Source organism: Haplochromis burtoni, unplaced genomic scaffold (genome assembly GCF_018398535.1).
Source record: "Haplochromis burtoni strain Fernald_Lab_line unplaced genomic scaffold, NCSU_Asbu1 Contig_19, whole genome shotgun sequence".
Taxonomy (NCBI): domain Eukaryota; kingdom Metazoa; phylum Chordata; class Actinopteri; order Cichliformes; family Cichlidae; genus Haplochromis; species Haplochromis burtoni.
The window spans coordinates 62,889-89,806 of NW_024582380.1; the positions used below are offsets into that span (position 1 = coordinate 62,889).

The 26,918-nt window shown below is 39.6% G+C and overlaps 1 protein-coding gene across 1 annotated transcript in view; it reads left to right on the forward strand.

Moving 5' to 3' along the window:
• Positions 1 to 184: 184 nt before the first annotated feature.
• Positions 185 to 26,918, forward strand: part of pigg (phosphatidylinositol glycan anchor biosynthesis class G) — an 83,797-nt gene continuing 57,063 nt past the window's right edge. The window contains exons 1-6 of the mRNA XM_005916630.3: positions 185 to 621; positions 722 to 927; positions 10,518 to 10,727; positions 11,198 to 11,386; positions 17,198 to 17,336; positions 23,605 to 23,817. Coding sequence (XP_005916692.1) covers positions 468 to 621; positions 722 to 927; positions 10,518 to 10,727; positions 11,198 to 11,386; positions 17,198 to 17,336; positions 23,605 to 23,817 — 1,111 coding nt within the window. The 5' untranslated portion in view covers positions 185 to 467. The remainder of the gene's footprint in view (positions 622 to 721; positions 928 to 10,517; positions 10,728 to 11,197; positions 11,387 to 17,197; positions 17,337 to 23,604; positions 23,818 to 26,918) is intronic.

The following is a 26,918-nucleotide window of genomic DNA, read 5'->3' on the forward strand; positions in this document are numbered from 1 at the left end:
TAATGTGTGTGTGTGTGCGTGTGTATAACACTGTAATATTCAATTCAATTTTAAAGTACCAAAACACATCAGCAGTTGCCTCGGGGTGCTTTATATTGTAAGGTTAATACCTTGCAATAACAGTGTCACTCTGACAAGCATGCGTCGTAGGAAACGCGATTTGGTGTTGTTTGGCTCTAACTCCCACCCGTAGTTTCGTGCTATCAATGCGGAAGCAGCTATGAATGAACACAGTGCTAACCGCTGGTAGTGTGTATATTGTGAATTACGCCCACATATACACCACGCAACTCATTGACACGTAGCTTTATAATATTTTGATTCACAGCGCTTCCACCTGAAATGGGATACCATGACTTTTACTGCTCTTTTTAATTTAATTAAACAGAGTAGAAAGCGTTATATTGGTTGCTAGCTAGCAAGTCATCTCTGTAGCCTAACTTCCTAAAGTGTCCGTCGGCCAAACCATGAAGGTCCGCTCGTCTGTTTTTGCCTCCTTTATTTTAATATTCGAAGTGATTGGCATTGCCCTTTTCCTGCGGGGATTTTTCCCCGTACCTGTCAAGTCTTCTTTCTCATCCAAAAGCAAGCTGTCAGATCTGCCAGCCGAGCCGCTGACAGGTGAGTCCAGCCTCATCCACATCTGCTCACACTCCTCTCCTCGGCCTGTACTGTTGACATAAATCTGTTAAAACTCATAAGCTTTCTTCTAACCTCACAGGAAGCGCTCCTAATTCATCTCGCCTCCCGCAGCCCCTGTTTAAAAGGGTGGTTATTATGTTAGTGGATGCCCTCCGAGAGGACTTTGTGTTTGGACCCAATGGTCGTATGTATATGCCCTACACAAGGCACGTGGTGGAAAGAGGCTCATCACACAGCTTTGTGGCCAAGGCGAGACCACCTACAGTCACTATGCCCAGGATCAAGGTAGGATGCCACTAGCATGATGTTGAAATGAGAACTCGCCCATCAAATCTGTCCACTGTCTCTCATCATGGCGTGTGTCTGTTAGAATTCTGGATTAGTGTTTGCTGTAGTGAGTCAACCACTTGGATCCAAACTATCAGCATTTCTCAAATCTTTCCAACTCCACACATAAATCTGCATCTCTGAAACTCTACATTAGCACTTTATTATGTAGTGAAAACTTGAAACGGATGATGCCAGGAATATTCTGTTGTTAATACCTAACCCTGTAATGTGGTATTCCTTTAAATACACACTAACTTCTCTGCTCTCTTTATGGTGCTGAAGGCGTGTAATATTTTCCATTACAGGCATGAAACCCAGGCTCAGTGTTAATGCTCAGTTTACTGTCCATTTTGTCTGCTTTGCAACTCAAATGCAGATTTAAACAACTAAATCTCATCTGTTTTGGTGTTTTATAGAAATCTGTTGATTCACACTAATGAGAAAATTGGACGTGTATTTTTTTTTAATGTGTTAAAAGAGTCATTAGTACATTTAGAAACATCCTAAATGAACAGACAGTTAAAAAAGTGTGAGAAATCAAGACAGGAAACATAACAAAACAGCATGGAGGAAGAATAAAATATAACACTTTAAAATGCTTGTGGAAAGTATAAGTCTTGTTTAAAAGAAAATAGCTAGACGATTGGAAGCGAGCAAAAACCATAAAAAACATAAATGTCTTCAAATCTTTCTGATAAATTCGGTGGATGGAGAGCATTTGATTGAGCAATATCACTGATTGTGAAACAATTGTTTGGCAATATATAAGAGCTCAGGTGAGAAAATCACTGCAATGATAGAGAAAAAAATTCAGATCTCCAGCATCCATGGAATAATGCCAAGAAATTCTACAGTGTGTGACATCTAGCAATGATAGAAGTCCTTTTTAATGAAAGATAAGAACATTTAATATATGATAAGATACCTGATAATGGAATATATTTAAATCAAAAAGGTGCACCTGCACCTTTCCATTTAGTATTTTGTTTTTTCTTAAAAAAATATTTTATTGTAATTCGGTATATTTTCTGGTTCATGTTGTTATAGGAAACTATAAATAATAACCAAAATGCAATAATAAAAGTTATTATTTTTATTATTAGTAGTAGTAGTGGCAGTAGTATTCATTTTAAAGACTTTAAAGTGTTTAAATTCCTAAGGAAGCCAGGCTTTCATTTGTTTGTACACAGGATTCCGATTTGTTCCTAAAGTTTGAACAAATTCAGGTATGAAAATGTTGATAAATGATGGATTTGTGTGTGAAATGCTCGTACGCATGATTTACGCACAGATTTGTGCGTATTCACTTTTGGTATTCATATCCTTAAGAGAGTGAATGGACTTAAGTTAGGGAAATTCCATCAGCTTGAAAAAACAAAAAAACAACTTAGCGCTATGTTTTTAACTTCTGTCTTATTTGTCTTCATTCAGAAGAGATTCCTGGAGACAGCTAAGGATGGAACTTATGCGGGTTGACTACTAATGATTAAAAGTTAGATATATTTGTTTTATGTTAGCATAACAGTGAAATGAGATTTTGTGCTCATGAAAAATTTTGCCTAAAGTGAACATATAAATAAACAAAAAAGCTCCTAAAGATGACTCCTGAGGTACACCACCAGTGATTGGGGTGGAGATGAAGAAAAGCTCCAAATCTTCACCCAAAAGGATCTTAATCAGTGTTTTCGATATGGATGAACGTCTTGAGAAGGTTGATTCTGGTGCCTACCTGATTTAGGGCAGTTTAAAAGAGTTGTGTGATTGAGGTGTGCAAAGATCTGGTAATACAACGATATATATATTGTGCAATTACCCAAAAGCACCTTTAAGAATTGCAGATTCTTAATAATTTGATTGTAGACAAACGTGAAACTGATGAAGACCAGGACTGTAATTTTGACTTGTATTGAGAAGGATTTAAATCATTCAGTCCCTGATCAGAGGTGTTTAAGCTAGAAATGGCAGTGCTTCTGTGAGCCCAGAAAAGCTTGTAAAAAGAACCTGTGATGAACATTTTGAATTAAGCTCTAAGTTTTCAGCCCGTATCTGAAAATAGGGTTAGATGGCTGAAAGCGTGAAAACATGGTGTGTTGTCACATTTGGATGATGTGTCATGTTGCCGAGAGTATTTTGGGAGCGGAGCCAGGAGGGAGTTGGAGTCATGTCATGTGCACCTTTCATGACAGTCTGCTGTGCTGTAACACGTTAACATCGCAGGCAGACAGAGAGCACACCACCAATTAAAGCCTGCCTGGAGCCCTTGCTGATACTTTTTAGGGAATGTATCTGATATTGATATCATCAGCCAATAGCATTATATATACAGTTACAAAAGAGAGATGGAGTCATTGTTTATTAGTAAATCGCCCCTTCTCGTCTGTGATCGGTACTACATGTGCTGCAAACGGGAGCTGTGTCACAGACTAACCATTTCAAAATCTGCAATCGTATAAAAGGTGTTTATATTGGTGCAAAATGGACAACATAAAAACCTTTACCTGTATGTTTGTGATAGGCCGCAGTTGACAGTTTGATATTTCAGTCAGGCTCTGTTGTCAGTGGTGTTGAAGAGATTTTGCAAAGGGAATGATTTTCGGGGAAAAAGAGCAGCCCTCTTTTGTCCATGGGTGTCGGGTAGTGCTGAGCTTGGGGGAAGCCATCTAACGGAAATTGTCAGGTGAAGCAGAATATGTGTGCCTGAGTGTCAGAGGGCAAAACTAAAAGCAGAGCCTGTGCCTTAGAGGAAGCGCTCTGCGGTGGGAGGATCGAGGATGTGCTGACAGCATCGAGTTGTTTTAACGGAAGGGGATTGCAATGCAAACTCAGACCTGGAGAAACGTGCTGCTGAAGGTTCACGGTATGGACACAGTTCTCCTCTGTAGCGTCTGGCACGGGAGGCATGAGAGTGCTGACTCGGCAATCTTCAGGTTAGTGAGGGTGACAGAGAGCATGTGTTGGTTAGGCAGTGAACAGGATGAGAGGTTGAGGCACAAAAAAGTAACTCTAGTGGGATACCAGCATGGAGAATGGAGGGTAGAGAAAGAGTTTTTTTTTTTTAAGTCAACATTTACATGTTCTGTATTTATTAAAAAAAAAGTGAAATACTTCAATCCTTCTTTTGTTTTGACTTTGATGATTGTGGCTTATAGCTCATTAAAATCAGGAATTCATTATCTCAGATTATTTTAGTATTGTAATCAATTTAGTAATCAATGAATGATATATAATAAAGAAATGCCCAAGCAAGTTTGTTTATACACTCAACACTGGTTGGGCCTCCGTTAACACAAATTATTGCATGGGTGTGTTATGACGTGGAGGCTGAGGTGTTACTGAAGGTTGCTTTGATAAAAGTCTTCAGCTCGTCTGTATTTCGGGGTCGGGTGTTTCTCATCTCCTACTTTACAGTACTCCATGGATTCTCCGTGGGCTTCAGGTCAGATGAATTGGTTTGCCCGTCAAGCTCAGTAATAATCTATTCGGCAAACTGTTTGGTCAGATGCTAAGAAGAAATCAGACTGAAGCATGAAGTGCTCCACAATCTCCTGGTAGGTGACTGTGCTGACTTTGGACTTGATAAAACACAGTGGACTAACCACCACCAACACCAGCAGAGGACATGTCATCCCAAATCATCAAAGACTGCACAAGTTTCCACTGGACTTCAAAGATCATGGATTCTGCGCTCTTCTTTCCGACTCGAACACCTTGATTTCCAAATGAATGCAACATTTGCTTTTATCTGAAAGAGCACTTTGGACCACTGAACAGCACTCCGGTTTTTTTCTTCTTAGAAGAAGTCAAGTCAGAAGTGGCTTCTTAGCCTAGGTAAGATACTTCTGACGTTGTAGACTAGATGACCAAACTAATGAAGTCATGGAGTACTTTTCTGTTAATTGAGTGGTTTGACCCTAGGAATGTGGCAGTTGTAGCCCCTTTCCTGAAGACATCTGTGCATGTTGGCACTGAATGTCACCAGACTCAGTCCATTCATATGAAGTTCAAAATTTTGACTAGCTCTCTTAAGTACTTAAGAACTCAGTCCACAGTCTGTAAGTTCTTGAGTACTTATGGCCGGTCCTTGACAATCCTTTCAAGGCTGTAGTCTGTGGAATATTGGCCCACTCCTCTTGTCTTTCTGAAGTTTAATTTACAGGATGTTGCACATGCTGTTGTACATGCCCATTGAAAAGTGTCCCAAATGTGCTCAAAGGGGGTCATGTGCAGTGAGTAGGCAGGCCATATAAGGACTGGGATTCAACTTCAAAAGGGTTGTGTACAGATCCTTGTACTGTGGGGTTGAACATCATCCTGCTACAACTTTAAGTGATAGTACATGACCCCACCCTACCCCCCACCCCGGGGATTCATCTTTGAAGCGAACACTTCCCTAACATGATAGCTGCCGTCAAAGGTGATCACTGGTGAGGACCATGAGCATGCAGACTAGCAGTTTCTGAGGGTTTTGCAGGAAATTCTCTGATTGTGCAAAAAAGCTGTCCCATTGGCTGGACCGCTACTTCCAGCTTCTGCTGGGGAAGAAGCTGGATGTGGCGGTCCTGGTTGCTTTGGTTACATGGTTATGGTTGTGAAATAAACATTAAGCTGACAAATCTGCACATTTTCCTGCAATCAGCATCCCAACTGCACCCTCCGTCTAAACCAGCATCATCTGTGGCCCTGTGCCCTGTGATAACACTGCAAAATGTAGAGCGACCTTCATTATTACCGTCTGAAGACACAGCTGTGCAGCAACCACGCTATTAATTCAGCATCTTGATACACTACACCTGTCAGGTGGATAGATTTTCTTGGCAAAAGGGAAGTGCAGATGACTAAACTAATGAAGTCCTGGGTTTTTCTGTTAATTGAATGATTGATGTTGGTGTTTTGAATGCTTTTTACTCTATGTCTCTGTTGCCAATTACATCTGCTAAGTAAAAATATACTTGGAGGTAGAAGTGAATTAAACAGAAAAAAGTAAACTTTCTGTAAATGTGTGAGAGAAAGGAGAACAAACACCCCGAAAAAAAACAAGCCGGTTATGATGTTATGGAGCATGTCATTGGTGATGTGGAGGAAGGCTGACAGGATAGAGTGGAGCGAGATTGAGGTGGACTTGCAGGGAGACAGATGTTTCACCATAATCCCCGGATTTAGAGAAGGAAGCGGTAGCGATGGAGAGAAAAGACAGCTTAAAAAAACAGTCCCAGATTTGAGCCTTTTAAAAAAGATTTCTTGACAGGACCAGAGAGGGGGTGGAGCAGGCGGCTGTAGCAGGAGATCAATAAGAGTAAATTTTAAATTTAGATTTAGAAGCGCGTGTGTGAAGGGTTTACGTTGCAGCAGAGGTGTGTAGTATGGAGACGGAGGAGACGGGAAAATTCAAGATGGCACGTCCTTCGGCTGCTCAGAAACATGCAAGTTTGATTTGTGGTTCATCTGCAGTCCTGCAGAAGGGCCACTTAATCACTTTTTAGAGAGCTTGGCTGTAACTCTAGATTCAAGGTAACTCACCTTGCATTTTGAGCTTAATGTAGTGGCTTCATTTTTCAACACACCTCTCCACAATTACATCCTGAATGATTGGCATCTACCTTTCAAACTGGGCTTTTTCATTGAGGAGCCGATAGAAAACTATAAGAACTCGGCCTAGTGTAGTGGCATCTGCTGTCACCCTGCAGCCAGTGCGTCACACAAAAACAGGCATGTAGTCATCGGGGCCCAGAGGCACGCGTAGATTTGTTTGCTGGTCAGTTTAACCTTGAAGTGATTCAGAAGTTCTGCTGTCCAAACAAAAAGTGCTCTGTTGCATCGTCGAGGCTTGATGACACACCAGTAGGTGGCATTACAGACCAACTGCCTATTACTGCCCACTATCACTGCATTGCACCCAATTAACTGCTATGACACAGCCAACTAACCTAAATCATAATCTCTCCGTGTCACAGCCATTAATTTACACACGACTACCTCCACAGTTTCTAATAATATAACAGTATATCTCCATGGAGATATATTGCATGGTTGACTTCAAGTCTGGTGCACAGTGAGGTTTTATAGTCTTCTTTCTTTTGTGTGTTGTGTTTTATTTGTGGGAAACAAACTGTTATTACGAAGGAAAACCCCCCATGGGGGTCATTTTTACAAAATTTGACGATCCCCAGTTTAGTTACTCATTCTTACCATGGCAAGCAGAGAAAATTAGTTTCCCTCCCCAGTCCTGCATTCACATGTGGCCGGTAGAGCCCCACGCTCCCACTGGCACAGCAGTCAGTGGACATTACTGAGATGCCGGACTTGGACAGTGAATTCAGTTAATCATAGCAGCTGTGGGTGTTTCAAAGGCTGGTATCTCCCGGGATAGTAAGAACACAGCAAGGCATGATAGTTTTTGCTTTTGTTTTAAAACTCCATATGTATTATCTGGTCATAAGGCCTGAGAAATTCTGGATATTTTCAGGTTAATGGTAGAAAGTGTTCCTTTCACGAGTCAAGAGAAAGTAAGCACTGAGGAGGAAACTGAAAAATCTTCTTCCAGGCTCGAGGACTCAGAATCGCAGCCCCCTTCCGTCTGCATTTTGGCACCTTGACAAGTTTTCATCACTATGCCAGAGAGTGTCTCTATACCCCACTGATATTGTATTTGACATTTACGCAGTAGCATCGCAAGCCTAGACACATACTGTGGGACAGTAATTAGTACGTTGATGAATCACTGATTCATTCGGGCAGCTTCTCGATGCCGTTTTGGCATCAAGAAGGATTTTAAGATGTAGCCTAATTAAGCTGAACTTTTCTGCACAGCTTTCAAACGGATCTTTTTTGTGCAATCGTCTAGATGCTTTTGTGTCCCTTCATTTGTTCTTGCAAACAGTGTTATCATTTTTGCCCTTTTTTATGTCCAAGGCACTGTTTTCATTAGTCAGGCTGTCTCTATTAATAGACTTGGGACCTTCCTGAGAGCGAACAAACTGAAAGAGACGCCTGCTTTTGAAGCAGAAAGCATCCATCTCTCCCCGAAACAAGCACCTGCGCTGGCAGAGGCAAAACAATCGCAAGGAAGGAAGTTGTGAATAATTGAGCTCAGGAACAGAGCTCAGAGGATGGGTTTCGGAATTGTTACACCTGTGAATAAACAGAAACAACTGAGAGGCTTCTGCTGTTAGTGGGTTACTTTGTACCAGAGTTTGTGTATTAGTTTGTCATTTTTAAATAGGGAGACACAAATATTTTAAGAAGAATATTATTTCTCTTAAAAAACATAAAAGATATTGGTATCCATAAGTGGATGTTATTTACAAGGATGTGCAAAAGGCGTAAACCACTGTGACTTCTTTGTATTTTGCTTCCAAGGCTCCAGAATTCCTTGTAATCTTTTAAAGGTTGCATTGAGTAGTAGTTCTTCAGGCTTTTTTAAGGTCTTTCAAAGTTTTGATGGTTTTCTTGGGGGGACTGTGGCTGCTTTTCACTCATTTTTAGTCAAGTCCCTATCCCTGACAATTTTCAGAAGAATCTTTTGTTTGTAAAGCTGCTCAATGACATGACTATCAAATGCTGTTTAAGTAATATGAAAAACTCCAGCAAAGACCCGACACAGAAACTGAGAGATTCATCTGGCCCTTCACTTGATCTGTCACCTGTTCATTGAAGCCTCATCAGAAATGGTCTCAGTGGAAGGTTGTCGGTCACGAAGTCATTCGTAAGGAAGGGAAATTACTTAAGAACTGGTGTGAAAATTGGTGGCAATGGGACTGATGGAGTGATGAACCCAGTTGTGAAAATTTTGTTTCAAAATTGTCATTATAATCTAAAACAGTACAGCATCTATAGAACACAGTGGAGGCTCTGTCATGGTTTGGAGCTGCCTTTTAACCAGTAGTGCTGGGGATGTTGGTGAATTTTACTTTATTTTAATTATGAATTATTAATGCAGGAAAGTCTGGTCAGATTTTGATCCACCATGCAATACCATCTGGAAAGTGTCCGATTGGCAACAGCTTCATTTTTCATCATGACAAAATCCCAGCTCACTGTCAGTGTGTATCCAAGTATACCTGGATAGAAAAACACACAGTCAAGGATTGGCCTCCCCAGCCAAGATCCAAAGAAGAGCTTTCAATGTCCCTCGAGAAGCCTGGAGAACTATTCCTGAAGACTACTTTTAGCCAGAAAGCTCAGTAAGAGAGTTTAGACTTTGTTGAAGAATAAAGGTGGGCATAACCAAATATGGATTTTCAGCCTGGTTAGTATTTCTCAGATTTTGTTTTTGCCTTATATACTGTGTGTCCATGTATGTTTGCAAGTGTTTCAATAGAAACATTGCACTACTGCAATATTAAGAAATAAGGGGGTTTTCAAGACTTTTGCACAGTTGTTTCGAATGCAATTTTGCACTGAATGAATGTTAAAGAATAATGAAATAGGTTTTAAACCAGGAGTGTTGTGGTTATTAATGAAGATGAACAAAATAAAATGTAGAATATGCTAACAGAAAAAAAATCACGAAACACCAAATTATTAGTCTAAACCTCAGCATTGGCATAGAAATTCACATCTGGCGTTAGTATTCAAAACGTGATGGAAAATAAAGAAAAGCTTGAATCTTGTGACATTGATGCATGATACTTGATGCATTTCTACCCCCATTTTTTGAAGTGTGACATCTTTGGTTTGTTTTCCTGTGTAGAAGCCATAGAATTGCGATAGAGAAGTGGCACCTATACGGTGATATAGCATAAATTGCTGAAAATGTCTTGTAAGCAAAAAAACCCCCCTAAAAACACTGAACAAAATACCCAGATGTGGACTCATCTGATCAGGGTTGATCAGATGAATACATAAACACAATAAGGGACGATATAGATGAATAGATGACAGTGAATTTTCTGGCCCTGGACCCCTTGACAGCTCCGTCTTGCTTTTCTCATATAATAAATCCTGGTCACTACTCATTTTAGTCTGGATTTTTGAGTGTCCCCGAGGATCCAGAGCAGTGCTCCAGGCAGCACATGGAGGGGGGGTGTTAAATAACAATGTCTCCTGCCATCATCTACAATCTCTTGTCTACTTCGCTGCATAAAGACAAGGCCTTTGTACTTTCCCCCTCGACGATGCACCAAGCTTTTTTCTGGCTTCCAAAATAGGCTGTGTTATAGTTGTCAGTCAAATTGAGGCCGATGTTGTTTTATTTCAGATTCCATGATGAAATCGGTAGAAACTATACTTCATAAATATCATGTGTCTACCTGATTCAGCTTTCACTTTCCATTTGTGGTAGCAAGATTGGTTTGGTGATGTGGGAATTGGTTTAATTTCTAATGTTAGATCAGTGTAGTAGCCATTTCAATTTGACTGTTTTTTTGTTTTTTTTTACCTTTAATAATAAAATAAATTAATGAATGTATACATTTTTTAACCAATCCCTGTACTGCAGCACAAATCCTAATTAGTGGGGTTAATATGATGAAACTGTAAGGTTGTATAACACCATTAAAAGACAATTATTGTTCAAAGGACAATGACAAAAACATATTCCTCCCCAGGCTCTTACCACTGGCAGTATCCCAGGCTTCATTGATGTGGTAATGAACCTAAATTCTCCTGCACTGTTGGAAGACAACCTCATTTGGCAAGCCAAAACTGCAGGGAAGAGGATAGTATTCTACGGGGATGACACCTGGGTGCGCCTTTTCCCAAAACACTTCATGGAATATGATGGCACAACTTCCTTTTTCGTGTCTGACTACACTGAGGTATGTGTGAGTTGAGCCGTTGGGGTTTGCTTGTAAAAGTCATGTAATGTAATTTTCTGCTAATATGAAAAGAAAAAAAAAAAGAATGAAAGCACCTGGTTGCTGATGTGGTACATGAATTTTAGAAATGATACATAAAAATGATCCAAGTCATACAAGGGATAAAGGCAGCTGATCAGCCAGCATCACATCAAAACTGCTCATCGAATAGCTCCATATGCCTTAGCGGCAATTTTCTGTGGGACTGTTTGCAATCTGTTCTTGTTTATAGTAGGATTTTGGCGGTTCTGAGCTCATTACCTGATAGGAGGGATGTTTACTTATCAAGGGTACCACAGGTTTGGGTAAATTTCCTCTTAGCTCAGATTTAATGAGGATAGTCTTGGTATGGAGATGAATTTTGAATAAAACAAGCCTAAATTAAATATGACAAATCTTGTATCTAAAGACGTGCGTCACCTTCTTTCCAGGTTGACAACAATGTAACCCGTCACTTGGACAGCACCTTAAAGAGAGATGACTGGGACATTTTAATCCTCCACTACCTAGGCCTGGACCACATTGGTCATATGAGTGGACCGTATAGCTCACTCATCCAACCCAAACTGATGGAGATGGACGACATCCTGAAGAAGATCCATAGTGCTCTCATTTCAAAGGTAATTTATTTTCTTAACTTCTACTCTTATGTGCATCATTTGCATTTTGTGTTATAGAAGAATTCCTTTTTGTTTCTGTTGGGTTAGAATGTAAGCTTTCTTTTATGAGACCTCGTTATTTTTATCCCAAGGCCCCTAATTGTAGCTAACTAGCAATATTTACCAACTAGTCTCAACCCGAGTCTTTAGAGAGATGCATGGATTCCAAATGAAACAAAGGTAGTCAGGAACTGACAACATCTTTAGAATTCAGGAGAATACCTCCAAGACTTTGTCATAGTCAACATTCTCCACCTTGGGAAGAGCACCGGATGACAAAGCTGACGTCAAATTGATCTCACATCTGCCGTTGCTAGCTGCTGTTTTGCCGATGGTATACCTCTTGACTGCTGGGTTGCAGACACGTTCGTGTCAGTTTTTACTACCATCACTACAGAACCTCAGAGATTATACAGAGGGAGATATGTCAACAGGGCTCTAGAGTGCGACCAATTTAGTCACACATGCAACCTAATTTCTCAATGATACGACTATAAAAACAATCCTAGGTCTCAGCTGTTCGATAAAAAAAAAAAAAAAAAAAAAAAAAAGCCTCTGCAACTCTGAAAGTCTCCGTGTGGTTAGCAACAGATGCACATTATGCATATCATGGTCTAAACCAATCAGAGATGGTCAAGTGCGGGACCTCTCTGATTCGTCCGACAGAAGTAGATGCAGCTGTGGGTAATGAGAAAGGACTGAAAAGAACGATTGATAACTTTTTCGTTAGGTTAATGCTTGATCTGCCCGAAATTCATAGCCAGTGCTGTGACACTAAGCCATCAGGTTACGTCTAACACTGGTTCGGAGACGACATCACATAACGAGCCACATACGATCGACTCCGAGCTAGAGCCCACTGAAAGTTAAAAGGGGAACGTGTATTCAAAGCGAGTGGCTTGACCAGTTTCCCTGGCTAAGATACATTAAAGCTGACAGAATGATGCACTGCTTTTACTGCCGTGAGTGTGGAAAGACTGTTGTGTTTGTGACTGGTGCTAATGTTTCGAATGGAAACGCCGAACAAGCACAGTGTATCCAGAAAACACATTATATGCTGCGATAAATGCACTGCCCAAGTGTCCCCTGTCCTCTAATTAAAAAAAAAAAGTGAACATGTAAAACTGTGGTGTTAAGCAATGTGTGTGCACTTAAGACAAAAAAGTCAGGTACACCAGTGCAACCATGGCAAAAAGTTAGTCTAGAGCCCTGATCAGCAGTTTGAAAAGATAAGACTTTCAAAAAATAATTTTTGGGGAAAATTATTGGGTTTTGACTTCGTTCCTTTCCTATATTAGCGCTGATATTGCACTGTTGTCTGAGTGGTGACGCCTGTTGCTCGGGAAAATACTGCAGCTGCTACTAGAGTCTTAAGGGTGAACATAAATAAAAGCAGCTGTGTGATGACGATACCTGTGCCCAACTTGATGGGCATACTGCATCCCAGCTGCATAGTTCCTCTTTATTTGAAACCTGTGGAACCCTTTCAGCCTACTTCAGGCCATACATGACCCATAGACATGTAAAATCTCAGAAATTGGTTTGCCAAGCAAATAAAATGTGAGTCTTGTTGCTTTCTTCCAAGAACAACCAAAACATAACAAAAATAATGGACTCTGCAACACTCAAAAACATCTAAAAAAACATGGGTAAAGTATTTAATTATTAATTTAGCAGCACTAAAGTACTTCAGCTCTGTTGTTGCCTGTTAAATATCCCTGACAAGCCTTCAGTTGCCACAGATGGACTCAAGGTAAATAATAAGGAGGGAGTCTACAAAAGATGTTTACACAAATCCAATAGACCTTATTGAATACTTGAGGTAGTTTTTTGTGGCCTGAAAAGCCCAGTTGAAAGGTAGGCCTGAACCACTTCCAAGAAACTTATACGACTGTGTATAATGTATGAGGGGGAGCTCATTTTGGCAAACCCTCGAAAAGATCCAACTCTGCATTTTCTGCAACCTTACATGTATGTGCTTTGCATTTTACCTCCTTTCAGTCTTTTGTTTTGGGTCCAGGGTTTCATTGTTGGGTTCTGAGCATCATGGAGCATTAAGCTTCAGAAGAGGCTGTTATTTTTCTTAGGAAGAGATGAGGGATGGAGTATTGGACTGTCAGTGCTGTTGCTGCTCATTGTTAATATAATTTGAGCCATTTTAAAGAGAGGTGAATGTAGGACAGACTTCTATTTTTTATTTTGCTCTCCATATTTTGTTTTAGTGCTTTGCCTTCAGGTTTTTGTGTGAAGCTAATGGGACTGATGTGCTTCGTAAGACTGAACTGAAATTAGCTATTGCTTGTCAACATCTGTTTGTCTCTAATACATTTATAGAATAACTCTTTTTTTTTTTTATGGTTGTTTAAATCTAGTTAGTGTCATAATAAAGTAAAGACAGGAAAATATGCAAATATGAAGTAATGACTGGTTAATATATTAATATGATGCTATCAGTGATTCTTTTTTTAACACTATCAGTTTTTAGGTAGGCATTTAATTACACAGAGAATTTGCACCGTTTCCAGCATTTATTATGTTATCTGTTGCAGGAACCACCAGAGATTTAATAAACTGTTAAGCTTTTGTTATCTTTAATTTTGCCTTTGATCAGTGTGCAGGTCTTGTGCCTTTGTTCTCCCCCCCCTCCTTTCACATGGTCTGGCAGCTGTGCATGCATATTGTCTTTGCACCGTGTGTGTGTTGCTAATGGGCATTTTCTTGCTGTCATTCAGCTATGGAGCTTGTATTTAGATTGTCAAGTCATGTCTACATGAGACTACAACCTCCCTCTTCTTTCCCTTTGCTTTGGTATATTTGAAATGACAAGAGAAGAAGCCAAGTGCACGTAACCCTTTAAGATTTCCTTCCTTTGGATAAGTTGATTCAACATTTCACCAGATCCCAAAGTTTTGAATTCTGTCTTGTTAAAAACTGTCTGTCCGGGCTCATGGCGATATCTCTGTGCTGTGGACAGCCTCACATGTGCTCCCAGTGAGCTCTTTGAATGAAACCTGTTTGAAAGTCTTGCTTCAGTCACATTAGTGGAAGCTGTGCCTGTTCTTTTTTCTTTTAGCAGCACTATGACCCTAAATATAGACACAGTCCAGTGGGGTCCCGCAGGATATCTTAGAAGCTCCTACCAAACAACGTTTCCTCAATCAGCACATGCTTCTAATATATCCGGGTGTTTATGATACTGAGGTATCAGGATGTCTCACTGCACACGCAAGTTGTGTGTTATTTGCTGCCGCCGCTCCTTGATGCTCTTAAAGGGACGGTGGTTCGAGATGGAGGTAGCCTCAGAGGCTACCTCAAAATGAAGCGAGAGGCTTATTTAACCGAGCGCAAATTAGGGACAGAGAAATTCTTTACCTGCAGCACGGACTAACGCAACACTCTCCATTAAAACATGATTGGAAAGCAGGACCTCCTGGTCATAAAGACCTCAGTAAGACCTTTGTGTTAATGGAGAGCTCATGGCCTCAATCTTCTCTTCTATATATTTCAATTTTTACTGGTTGGTTTCTACTTTTGCTGTTTAAAGTATAAAACTTTTTAAATATGACCTGCAGAATGAGCAAGTGATCTAAGGCCTGTCAGGGAGACAAGTGAAAAAAACATTTATACCTGGAAATAGTTTCATGTGTCTGTTTCAGTTATCTTTATTAAGTTCAAACGCTTGAATATTGTTGTTTTAATGAGCTATATCGCTCCAGTCTTTCCTTCATCTGAAATGTACAGTTAACTGCTGGGGTTTCTTTTTTCTGTTCTTATGATTGGACTAAAAACAAAAGGCTTTTTATGGCTCTTTGTATGAGCAGTTAGGTCATGACGTTTTTGGACAGCCAGACAATGTTGTTGTACACCACAACAGTGGATTTGAAATTGGATGTGAAGCGTAAAGTGGATATAACACAGTCGATCAAGACGTGATTGATTTTTTTTTAAGGGGTTTAACAAAAAAAAATGTATAAACTGTTAAGGATTTAGAATTTATTACTTATATGCAGTTTCACTTTTTTTAAAACCTTCAAAGTAACCGGACAGTTGACAGACAGCAGTTTCATGACCAGATGAGACATAATACCTCATTAGGCGTAACAGAGATCTTTGCTTCCTGTGTTTGACCTCCATAGCCCGGTCAGAAACACTCTTGGGGAGGTAGTTGTATCATTGTTAGAGTCTAGTCAAGAGAAACAAGATGCAATCCACTGGTTACACCCAAGAACAAGACGGATTTATGAGAAAACATCTGAAAGAGTCTGCACAGTTCTGGAGAAAAACAAGAGTTTACCAGAACTACGGGAAGAGAAAATTATGGAGAAGCAAATAAACAGCTCATGCATCATCATTTAAACATATATGTAGGAATGGGCATGTATGGCTGCCATAACGTGGAATCAAAGTACAATTTCTTTTTCTTCTATGAGTTATTTAGTTGAGCTTTCCACCCTCCTAACAGCTAAAATACCCCTGGGCTGAGAATCACTGATTTACCAGATCAAAAAACATGATTTCAGAGTAAAGTGAAGCTTTTGTTTTTCCTCCTGGCTTACTCATGGAGAACACGAGCAAGTGTCTGATTCAGGACAGTGTATTGGCCCAAAAAAGGTTTGTTATGAAGTGTGAAAAAACGTCTCCCAGAAGAGGTCGGCACCGTGCTTTCATCCAGGAGAAAACTCTGACTTATCTTAAACAGAAAAGAGGCTCACTCAGCGTGTGGCGAGGTGGTTTTTAGTTTCTTTTCTTTACCCCCATCGTCCCTTGTGTCCAGTGCCATCCTATAACAAGCATCCAAGAGGTAAAATCTGGGGCAGAGGATAGTCTTTTGCTGCTGCGGTGCTGAGTAACTAATATAATTGTTCAGCAAAGCGCAAAGGCACAGTTCAGCGCAGGCTTTCCACCTGCAGCCTCGGCTCAGACCATTCTTCATGTTTTTATGTAACAGTCTGAGAGTATCCGAAAGTTCTCTCGTTCAATAGCTCCATCTACAAAAACAGCAGCATTTTCTGCTCCTCTGCTCGGATACTCGTGTTATCCAACTCGTCTTGGCAGGGTTTATCCCAGCTACCTCATTAATGATTACTTTGTCTGTCTTTCAGGTTGTCTTGCTTAATGGATTACAATTTTCACTCTTAAATAATAAATGATGGCCTTTGATATTGTTTGTGGGTATGATACAACATTAGAACTGAAGTGTCTTTTGGTAATGTGTGGTAGGATCTGGCTTTTGTTTTGTTAACATCTACAGTCATCCCTTTAAACCAGCCCCTCTGCTATGACTCATAAGGCTTTCCCTGTTGAATTCATTGTCAATGGAAGACTCTTGTGAGTCTAGTTGAAAGGGAATTACTTAAGGAAGAAACCAAGCTTGATCACAGTCTGTCATCCTCGACTTACGATTCGCCCTCTGTGTGTTTTTGTTTTCTGTGTGGTTTTTTTTTTTTTTTTTTGGAAGATGGTATGAAACAGCCTCAGTGTTTGTTACGGCTTTCTGTTTTTACAAGTAATTATTTAATACCTTCCTTTTATGTTGCTGTCGAATTTCGCCATCGTAATAAAATGAAAAGATATCTGAAGAAGTAATCCATTAGCCCAGCAGCCATCATTTTAACGAATTGTTGTTTTCCAAACTTGATGTATCGTTTTTATTTTGTTAGCTGACACAAGACACATTTAGCTCCAGGCTTGAATAAATCCCATCTCAGAGCTTTAAAGTTTGCCTTCCATCTACAGTGCAGTGCCATTAACCTTCAGGTTTGCGTCTCTCAGGAAGTCGAGGGATCCTTGCCTTACCTGCTGGTGTTGTGTGGAGACCACGGCATGTCGGAGACCGGCAGCCACGGGGGCTCTTCGGAGCCGGAAGTCAGTACACCTTTGGTTCTCATAAGTCCAGCCTTCAAAAGAAAAGGTAACTGTTCTACTGTTTAATGCTTAATTTTAATGTTTCCTTATTTTCTGTCATATGCACTCGCTTTTTAGTTCCATCTTAATAGTACCAGTTTGGACGTCATTTTACTGCTTTATTTTGGTTCATATTGACATTCTGCTGCTGCACATCCATGATCCAAATCTCCTGTTCCACCACATCCCAGCAGTGTATTGTTGGATTTTAGATGTGGTGACTGTGGGATGAACTCATTGTCATAGTCAAAATGATGGACGCTTCACTTTCATAGTTTGAGATGATTTGAAGTTTGAGACATGGCACATTATCTGGTCAGCAACAATAGTCAGGGAGGCTGTGATGTTTAAATGATGCTCAATTGGCACAAAGGGACCCAAAGTGTGCCAAGAAAATATCCTCCATGCCATTACACCAGCAGCAGCATTGAAACAAGGCAGGAGGGATCCATGCTTTCATGTTGTTTGCTCTGGCGTCTGAATGTCGCAGCAGAGATTGAAGAAAAGCTGCCTGTTCAGAATCTCAATCTTCTGCTCCTCAGGTTTGATGGTCCTGTGCAAATTGTAGCCTCAGTTTCCTGTTCTTAGCTGACAGATGTGGTCTTCTACTGCTTCTGCATTTGGAAGGCAAGGCTTAACATGTTCAGAGATGCTCTTCTGCATACCTTGGTCGTAACTAGTGGGTGTTTGAGTTGCTGTTCTCTTCCTATCAGCTTGAAGCAGCCTGGCCATTCACCTCAGACCTCTGGCTTCAACTAAGCATTTTTACCCCGAGAACTGCTGCTCACTGGACATTTTCTCTTTGTATTTTTTGTACCTGCTCTATAAACCCTAGAGATAGCTGTGTAGCAAAAACCCTGCAGATCAGCAGTTCCTGACCAGTTTCAAACCAGCCCGTCTGGCACCAACACAACGCTACATTCAGAGTTACTTAAAACACCTGTGACTGTGTGTGGATGTTCATATGAAATATGGCTCAGGACATGTTCAAGTAATCCACGTGAGCCAAATACTTCAGACTGTATTAAATGCTCAGTTTACATGTTTTTTTAGTTCTGTAAAACACCTTGTAGTGGGTATATTCTGGCCACGGAAGCTCAGGCCTTCTCTTTACAAATCAGCCAATCATAAGAAAGTTGGCTTAAAGGGAGGGTAACAGGCGCTTGAATGACTTATTCCACACCATTTATGCATTCTGATTACTCAGTACTTCATATCTTTGACTGCAGAGAATTGGAATAAGAATCCAAATGAGCTGTGAACAACCCAAACATGTTCATGAAATTAACAACAGGCTCTCCAGAGTGAGCTGGTTTAAAAGTTCAACAGTAGCAGCAGCCAGGAATCTGAGGTTTTGACATTAGCAGGGTAATGCACAGAGTAAATGATGTCAATTTTGGGAAGTTGCAGGATGTTAGGAGAAAATTAAATGTGATCAAATCTGCTCGTGTCCAAGAATGGAAAATATGGATCTGGAAATGATCAGAACAGGTCACGTTTAAAGGATGCAAGTGGCAGCAGACTTGCCATTAACTTGAAGAGCTTGTGTGATTTTTTTTTGTAATGTGTCTGCCAGCTGCTACAGCCTTTCTTGAGTTCTCACACATAACGGTTCATTAGTGTGAGGAACAGTGTCATTGCACACAGAGGCTTATGAGCAGAGCTTTATTTTGCAGCGATGAATGTGTTTAAGTGTGAAAGTACGGTCGTGATAATTGCTTCTTTCTCAGCCAAGTCTATTTTTGAAACTGTCTTGGCACTTACTTTTTTTAATTTTATTTTTTTATATGTGAACCATTCACCTTAATTAATCATTAACAGTTAAGTGGAGTTGCTACAGCGTGTGTGGTTTTGTTTGTACTTTATGCCTCCCGCTGGGCTCACAGTTTGACTGACTCTTTTCTTAACCACCAGAGGTTTTTGGTTTAAATATTAAACATGCAACAACCACAGAAAGTTGATGAAGTACGTTTCAAATTATGTGATTTCTTCAATGAAATAAACTCTTCTTTTGAATGAATTCATTCATTCAAGTTCATTCATAAACCGGTGATCTCTATGCCAAACACGGAGTGGAAAATATTGTACCTTAAAGTTTTTCTAACGAACATAAAACAAAATCCAAACAGGTCTGAAACATTGAATATGTAAGTTTAAATGAGCACGATCAAAAAATATCACGAGGTCTTTTGCCGCCAGTGTTTGTAGAGTGTTTGTGTCCTATTGAGACAATTCGATTAACGGTAGTTAAAATAAGCAGAAGCCTTCAGGGCCGAACAATGAAGGCAGTGTGGAAGTGGTGTGATGCCACCCATCAGAAGTTTGGATTTCAGTTTTGGTGAGTGACATTTTAGTATTTTATTCAAGTAGCCGTTTACCTGGAACCTATCAGCAGATACGTGTGTCTGTGTGTTTCACCCGTATAGTTCATGGATGCCCCTCACTAACCAATAATGTTAGCTTTAGTTGATAACTGAGCAGTCCTTCTCTGGATGGATGGATTTCTAGCAATCATGAAATATCCCTATAGTTCCTTGATGTAGGGACATTTTTATGTTATTATCTATTTATTTGAATCACTGAACTACATTGAGGACACTGACGTCTATTTAAAGTTCTGTACCTTGATTTTTTTCTTTCTGTAGGCACAGACTTGTTACTCGTTACCACTTTAGATGTAAATATATTGATGCAAGTGTGTTCTATTTTAATGCATCAGTTAGTGCAATCAGTGGCCTTCATTAGCAGAACTTTATTTTGAACTTTGTGAGAATGATAGGTCATTAGCAGAGAGCTCATCTGTCTGTTGTTTTCATTAGAACGTGCTGCGGACGATCAGACTTCAGCACCACCTCACTACCTGAGCTTCACTTTTTAATCTGAATGCATCATTGAGAAAATAAAACCCTCTTACTGCAGATTGACAACACATTTAATTGATGTTACTTGGGGCAAAGCTGCGTTAATAAGACACTGTTGGTATCAGAAATCTTCTGGTTATTGTTTAGCTCTGTAATCGTCCTCCTCGGTTTTTGCTTAGAAAATGTATTTTGATAATTTGTATTTATCTTGGATTTTGACACAGAAAGAATGTTTTATTAAATTCTCCTGACAGTGGAAAGTTTGTGTTTGCTCAAATGAAATCTAGGTGGATTTGTGACTTTATAGGAAACTGGTCTGACAACTTTAAAAAAAAAAAGTGTGCTGTGGAAACTTGGAGTCTGCATTGCAGATGGAGTGCATTATGAGAGGAGTTTCAGCAAAGGAGCCATCTTTTATCCAAGGAAATTTGATAGATCAGGAAGACACTTTGAGTTTTTTGTTGTTGTTGTAATAACACATAATTAATAATGTATTAATTCAGCAGATTATTGTCATACATTTTGGTCCATAGGTTTGTGGACAATGAGACCTCTTTTGTAATGTTGTAGCACCATGTACCATCATAGTGGATTTTAAAAACAATCAAGTTGTGATTGATGGTCGGCCTCCATCTTTAATTCAAGGAGTTTAACAACAGTTTTAAATGAAATTTGTAGCAATTACAAACTTTTCATTCAACGTCCCCATTTTCAGATGCTCAAATGTGATTGGACAAACTAGCATCCTTTTAAATATAGGGACTGTATTTAATACTTTAATGGAAATCAATGACTCTTTGTCTCTGGAACCTATAAACCAAATGCTGTGTTTCCTCCCTTGAGATGCTCTGGTAGGCTTTTACTACAGCTGCTTTTTTGTCGATCTGCGCCTTCAGTTTTGTTTCCTTTGGCCTCCTTCGCGCTCTGTAGGCCTCCTATTGAGAGCCTCAGGCAACAACTACCAAATCCAAGTTCAACACTTGGAATTAACTCCAGGTCTTTTCTCTGCTTAATCTGGGATGAAATAACGAGTGAACAGGCCTCTCCTGGCAATTAATTTGATGTCTTTTCCAATTACTTTAAAATGAAAAGGGCATCCTTTGTATACAAATGGCCGTAATTCAAGAAGCTGACTGAAATCAACACTTGTTTCTAAAAGAGGTCAAATGAAATAGAATCCAATGGGGAAATTACCATTGACTCTCTTGTTTTGTGACTTCAATAATTATTTTACTAATGATGTTAAGGTCTCAGTCACTAGTTTCAAATTTTAATGAATACAATATGATGTTCATCTTGTAAATTATGGTCCCATTAGGCTGCAGCCACACAGGGAGCAATTGGATTTTCGCCCATCGCTGTGAAGCCGGCATTACAGACTCTGGCTGCCTAAACCTTTAATATATTTACTACCAGGTTATATATCAGTCAGCAATACCCTGTGCTCTTATTGGTAGTTGCTTCAATCACTCCCCTCAAAGTAGACTCAGATTTATCTTGGGATCCACCCACTTGGTGTCGGGTTTTTTAACCTCATAGTCACTGAGTGTTGACTTTTTACCTCAGCACTGTGAATTGCTTCCAGCACGCACGCAGCTTTAGAGTCATAAAGGGGCACAAAGCAGGATATTGTTTATTGCAGACCTACTTTGTGTCTGACCCTGTGAAAGTGCAGTGTCCATCATTTTCTTATTCAGACTTAATCCACCTCTTGCTCCTCACATCCTGTTTCAAAAAGCTAGGATGGTGTTATAGCGTTCTTCATCTTTTATATACATCCTTTGAGCTGGATTTTAAAAAATAAATACGCAACCTTTGTGGTCATAAATGAAAAAACATGGTCGACACACATTTGTTTTGGTTTGATGTGCTAGTGCTCAAACTGTGACCTCCAGAAGTTCTGAATGATCCCTCACTGTACCATTTCAAAAATGTATGACTGGTTATGGCTGTATTTTACATTAGCAAGGCAGATATTGGATTGCACATTGAATTTCCACCAGCTGCAGTTTTCTCAATTATGAATCAGCGTTCAGCCGCTGTAACCTTTAACTGCGTTATGACACATCTATTCTGTGGGAACGTTCTGTGTAAGTCAGAAATTACAGTGCAAACCAAGCAGGTACTGTTCTAAAGAGGTTTCATTGGACGTAACTGTATAGGCTTTTACTTACTGCTTGTCAGAGAACAAAAAGAAACATTGTAAAATTCTAATGTGTGGTTTTAAGACACAGTTAATGTGGGATTAACATTTGATAAGATGAATTAATTTTTTCCAGCGGGTTTGAAAAGTACTCGCCTTTGAGAAGAAGACTATTATTTTTTTGGACATTTTTTTTGGGACATTTATCGCTAACTAGCAGATTTAAACAAGGCCGATATCCTTGATAGCTTTGTGGCATTATCCCAAATAGCTATGAGCTTAATACAGCAAAGCCCGTGTCTTGTTGCAAATCCATCTCCTTTTAATATGAAATGGATAATTCCCAGGCTTATTTCATTGTGTCCAATTACAAAATTAGATCATAGCTGTGGGGTTTGTCTCATGCTTCAGTATGTGGCTCTCCCATTTCCCCACACATGTGATTTTCTTTGTTCATTTTTGAATATATCACACACCAGTTTAGTTCATCATTGTAACCTGAAAACTTCACTCCAATGACAATCTGGGAAAATACTCCCACTCTCTGTTTGTATACTTGAAAGCTCAGGATAGGAAGCCAAGTATCAACTTAAGTGTCTGACAAGCTTCAAGAAATGACAACCACAAATCATATAATAATGATATTTTTTCTTTCAATTTGTTCATTTTCTGGTTTCTGATTTAGGCTTCTGTTTATAGTGATCCACAAACAGTCAAAGTAAAAGTTGTCCGTTTTGACACATTTGGGCTTTTACTTTGAAGACAAACCTTCTTCCGTTTGTGTTATCCACTTACCTCCTAGTTGGCAAGTATTTGCAGACACAAATCTAAAACCTCAGCTGTTACCACCGGCTAGTAACCAAAGTTATTGTTTTGATTGGTACAATTTTGGTGCATGTAATTGCCAGCTTGACCTCTTTCAATCAGAAATTAATAGCAGACAGTTATACCACAATTTTATTGCATTCTTTACGCCCTAAGTCCCTTTAAAAAAAAGCAGCTGACTGCTAGTGGTTGCAGACTGGTCCCCATCTTCAAATCATTTGGACGCGAGATCGCACAACTAATGTTTCCCTTGGACGGCTGTAGCATAGCCAGATAGATTGTAGATTCAGGTTGATAGATGGAGCAAAAAAATCACTGGGTAACAAATATTTTCAAAACAAAATCAAAATTGTTTGGGCCAAAAACATGCCAGTTATTATTTCACCATCAGCCATTGCACCAGCTGTGTCTTTTTTACTCTTTGCCCTTTTGCCCTGTCTTCTCAGCGGGAATGGAGAAACCAGGAGTGGTGGAGCAGGTTGACCTAACCCCAACCCTGGCCTTAGGCCTTGGCCTGCCCATATCTCAGAACAGCGTTGGCCGCGTGATCCAGAGTGTCTTGGAGGAAACCTCACTGCGAGACCAGCTGCGCTTCCTGCATCTCAATGGCCACCAGCTCAGCTGCTTGCTCAAAGACAGCATATCCGACTATGAGAAAGGTTGGTTGCAGATTCACTGTGTTCCTCCTCTGGACTCGTTAAAAGCCAAGACCTTGTTTGACAGGTACTCTCATCATTATGCTGTATTGTTTCCTGGCTGGTGATGGTGTCAGTACCTACTTTTTTTTTTCATTGCACACAGCAGCGTAAGTATGCCAAATAGTTTAAGGCATAGTTATTCCAAAATTGAGATATGGAAATTTTTCTTCACCTCATGTCAGTTAGAACTCTGTTGAAGGTGGAACATCCATGAATTCCCATCATTCCCTATTCCTCAGCCTTCTCCTAAACTATTAAAGTTAAGGGAGGCATACTTTAAATAAAAAAAAAAAAGTCCAGCTAATGTCGTAATTCCACAAAGTGAAAGTCATTTATAATGTCGCCTGCTACTTGCATCGAACCTATTCATTGCTTAAAGCTGCACGTTTAAATATTCCGATGTTAACAGTGAGTAAGGATAATGTGAAAAGGGATGTTTCTAGTGACGGACTAATGGAAACCTATACTGTCTTTATACAGAATCACAGATTAAGAACTGAGCTAAAACAAGAGTAAACACCAACATGAGTCTGCTAATTCTATTGCAAGTAGTAAAATAAGCTGTTGAGCTAACATATGTGAACTGATGCTAACACTGTCATTATTGCATTTAAATTACAGTTTAATTTGCAGTCCGCTCAGTTTTGTGCGTATAACAGTTGTGACAGATGGTACAGACTTAAGATGGTTCAAAAGTGATTTACTTTGAGTCTGTCTCTGTGTGTTTTGGCATCAAAGCGTTTTCTTAGATGGTTTAACCTGAAGCAGTTTGATTAAAGTGAAGGCAGCATCGCATCATCTAACAAGCTCAAAAGATTCTACTTAATTAAGGCTATAATCCTGAGCAAAAATGCAGACTTGATAATTTATATATTTCAACATGTGTCAGATGAAACTGAACCAATTCAAACAGGCTGTTTTATTAGGCACTAATGGGCCTTAATGGTGTTTAGCAGATGTTAAAAAAATATTCTTCTTACAGTTAGAAAATCCTCTAAATGTCTGTGATTACAGTGAGTTTTAAGTTCCTGATTGTCAAAGATAAACCCAGCTCTACTTTGCAGACATACCATATGGCACTAAAAGCTTTACAATGATATAAGAGTTTGAGACAAAAAAAGCACTAACTTTTGCCAAACATTAGATACTAGTCAGTTTGTTGTCGTGGGAGCGTTTCCAACTCCCACAACTTAAAGTCTATGCTCTGATCTTCAACATGCATTGTGCATGCATTTGGATCTCTGCAAATGCATGCACATATTCACACATGGCTTTGCTCCCTACTTGCATCTCGGGGTCACGCAGTTTGTCTGAGTTATCCATCTTTGAGTCTGTTCCCCACCCTTCTTGTCTGTCTCCCACTCTTTCTCTTGCCGTCTTTCACTTTCAGAAGCATTCGATACACCAATAGCAGCAATTACCGTCAGTCAGAAGTAATTTATCTTATCTTTTTAAAGTATCCCAAAGAGGCAGAGATAGAACTACATAAATAATTTGACACATAGCATTTTCTTATTTAGAAGTTGTTTTCCCTAAATGTTTTTGCTGACTAAGTTGTATTCTAAGCATGCTATCCTAGAGAAAATGTTGTGAGCAAATGGGGGTCGAGAAAAGCATAACACATTTGAGTTTCAGATGATGTCTTTACTTTTTTCATTTTGGGAGTTGACTGGATGGAAGTTAATAGTCCATCATACTATTAACTTCCATGAAGCTGAGTAACTAATGGTACAAATATAGCAGGTTTATAAAATTTGGGCAATAGCACAATGCTTCTGCTTTATTCAAAATGGTTCACAAAAGTACTGGATTAACTTATTTTAAAACGCACTGTGATGTGTGAATGTTCACTTACCGTATTTTCAGCACTATAAGGCGCACTTAAAATCCTTTAATTTTCTCAAAAATCGACAGTGCATCTTATGTATGAATTCTGGTTGTGCTTACTGACCTCAAACCGATTTTATGTGCTACACGGCGCTCAAAACTCTGTCAAAAAATGTTTTAGTACGACTTTGCTAAGCTACAAAGCTAAGCTAATAAAGCTAAGCATTACGGCTACCGTAGTCAGGAGCCTTGCAGAGGAATCTGGGTCCAAAACTCCGTCTGCTTCATGTCCCAAAGTCAAATGAACACTGCAGCATCACTGAGAGTTAAAAACTGTCTAAATTCTTTCATCTTTAATAAAATGATCAGCGTTGCTGCTTTACCAGGTGTAACAATTAAGTTTAACATCCAGGCATCCATGAAAACAGAATTTATTAAATTTAATGGAGTTAGAAGTTAGCAGGAAGTTAGCTCGCTAGCTTCCACCTAAATATGATATAGCATGTTCTGACTGAGAGATTTCTGAAACAAATGAAAACGTACAGCTCTGTTATCACTTCCAACATAAATGAAGACAAAAAACTAAACGGCAGTGATGTTTGTAGGGTTCCTGAAGTTGCACTAGCTGGGATATAATAATGTGCTACGTGATCGCTAGCGACACAGCTATGCTAGCATAATATAAACACAGTGAAGCTGGAGGATGAACGCTAACTTTTTTTCTACTCGATAAAAGTTACCATGAGGGTTCCTGATGGTTAGGGACAAAAATCCATCCACAATTCCAAGGTTAGTCATTAATATGCTGCAACAGCATGGGAATAGAGCAGCTGCGAGAGAATTCCACATTAATGAATCAAAGGTACAGAAGTGGAGGAAGTAAGAAGAATGAGTTGAGTAAAGTTTGATTTATCTGACTGTTTTGTTCCGCTTAATGCGCCTTATGGTCCGACAGATACGGTACTTACTGTATGGACCTGACTGTTTAAGGACAACACTGGGGCTGGGCCATATTATACCGTTCACTGTAATACCGGTATAATGTTAGGCAACGATAGGAAAATGAAATATCGCGATAGAATAAGTAAAACGCGCATGCGCAGTGCCTTTGTTTTCATACACACATGGCTGATTGTTGAGCGAAACAGATGAACCAGAATTGGTTTGTAAAAATGGTGCAACTTCAGTGATGTGGAACTGGTTTGGTGTTTGTCTGTCAGATACATGACAAAGCA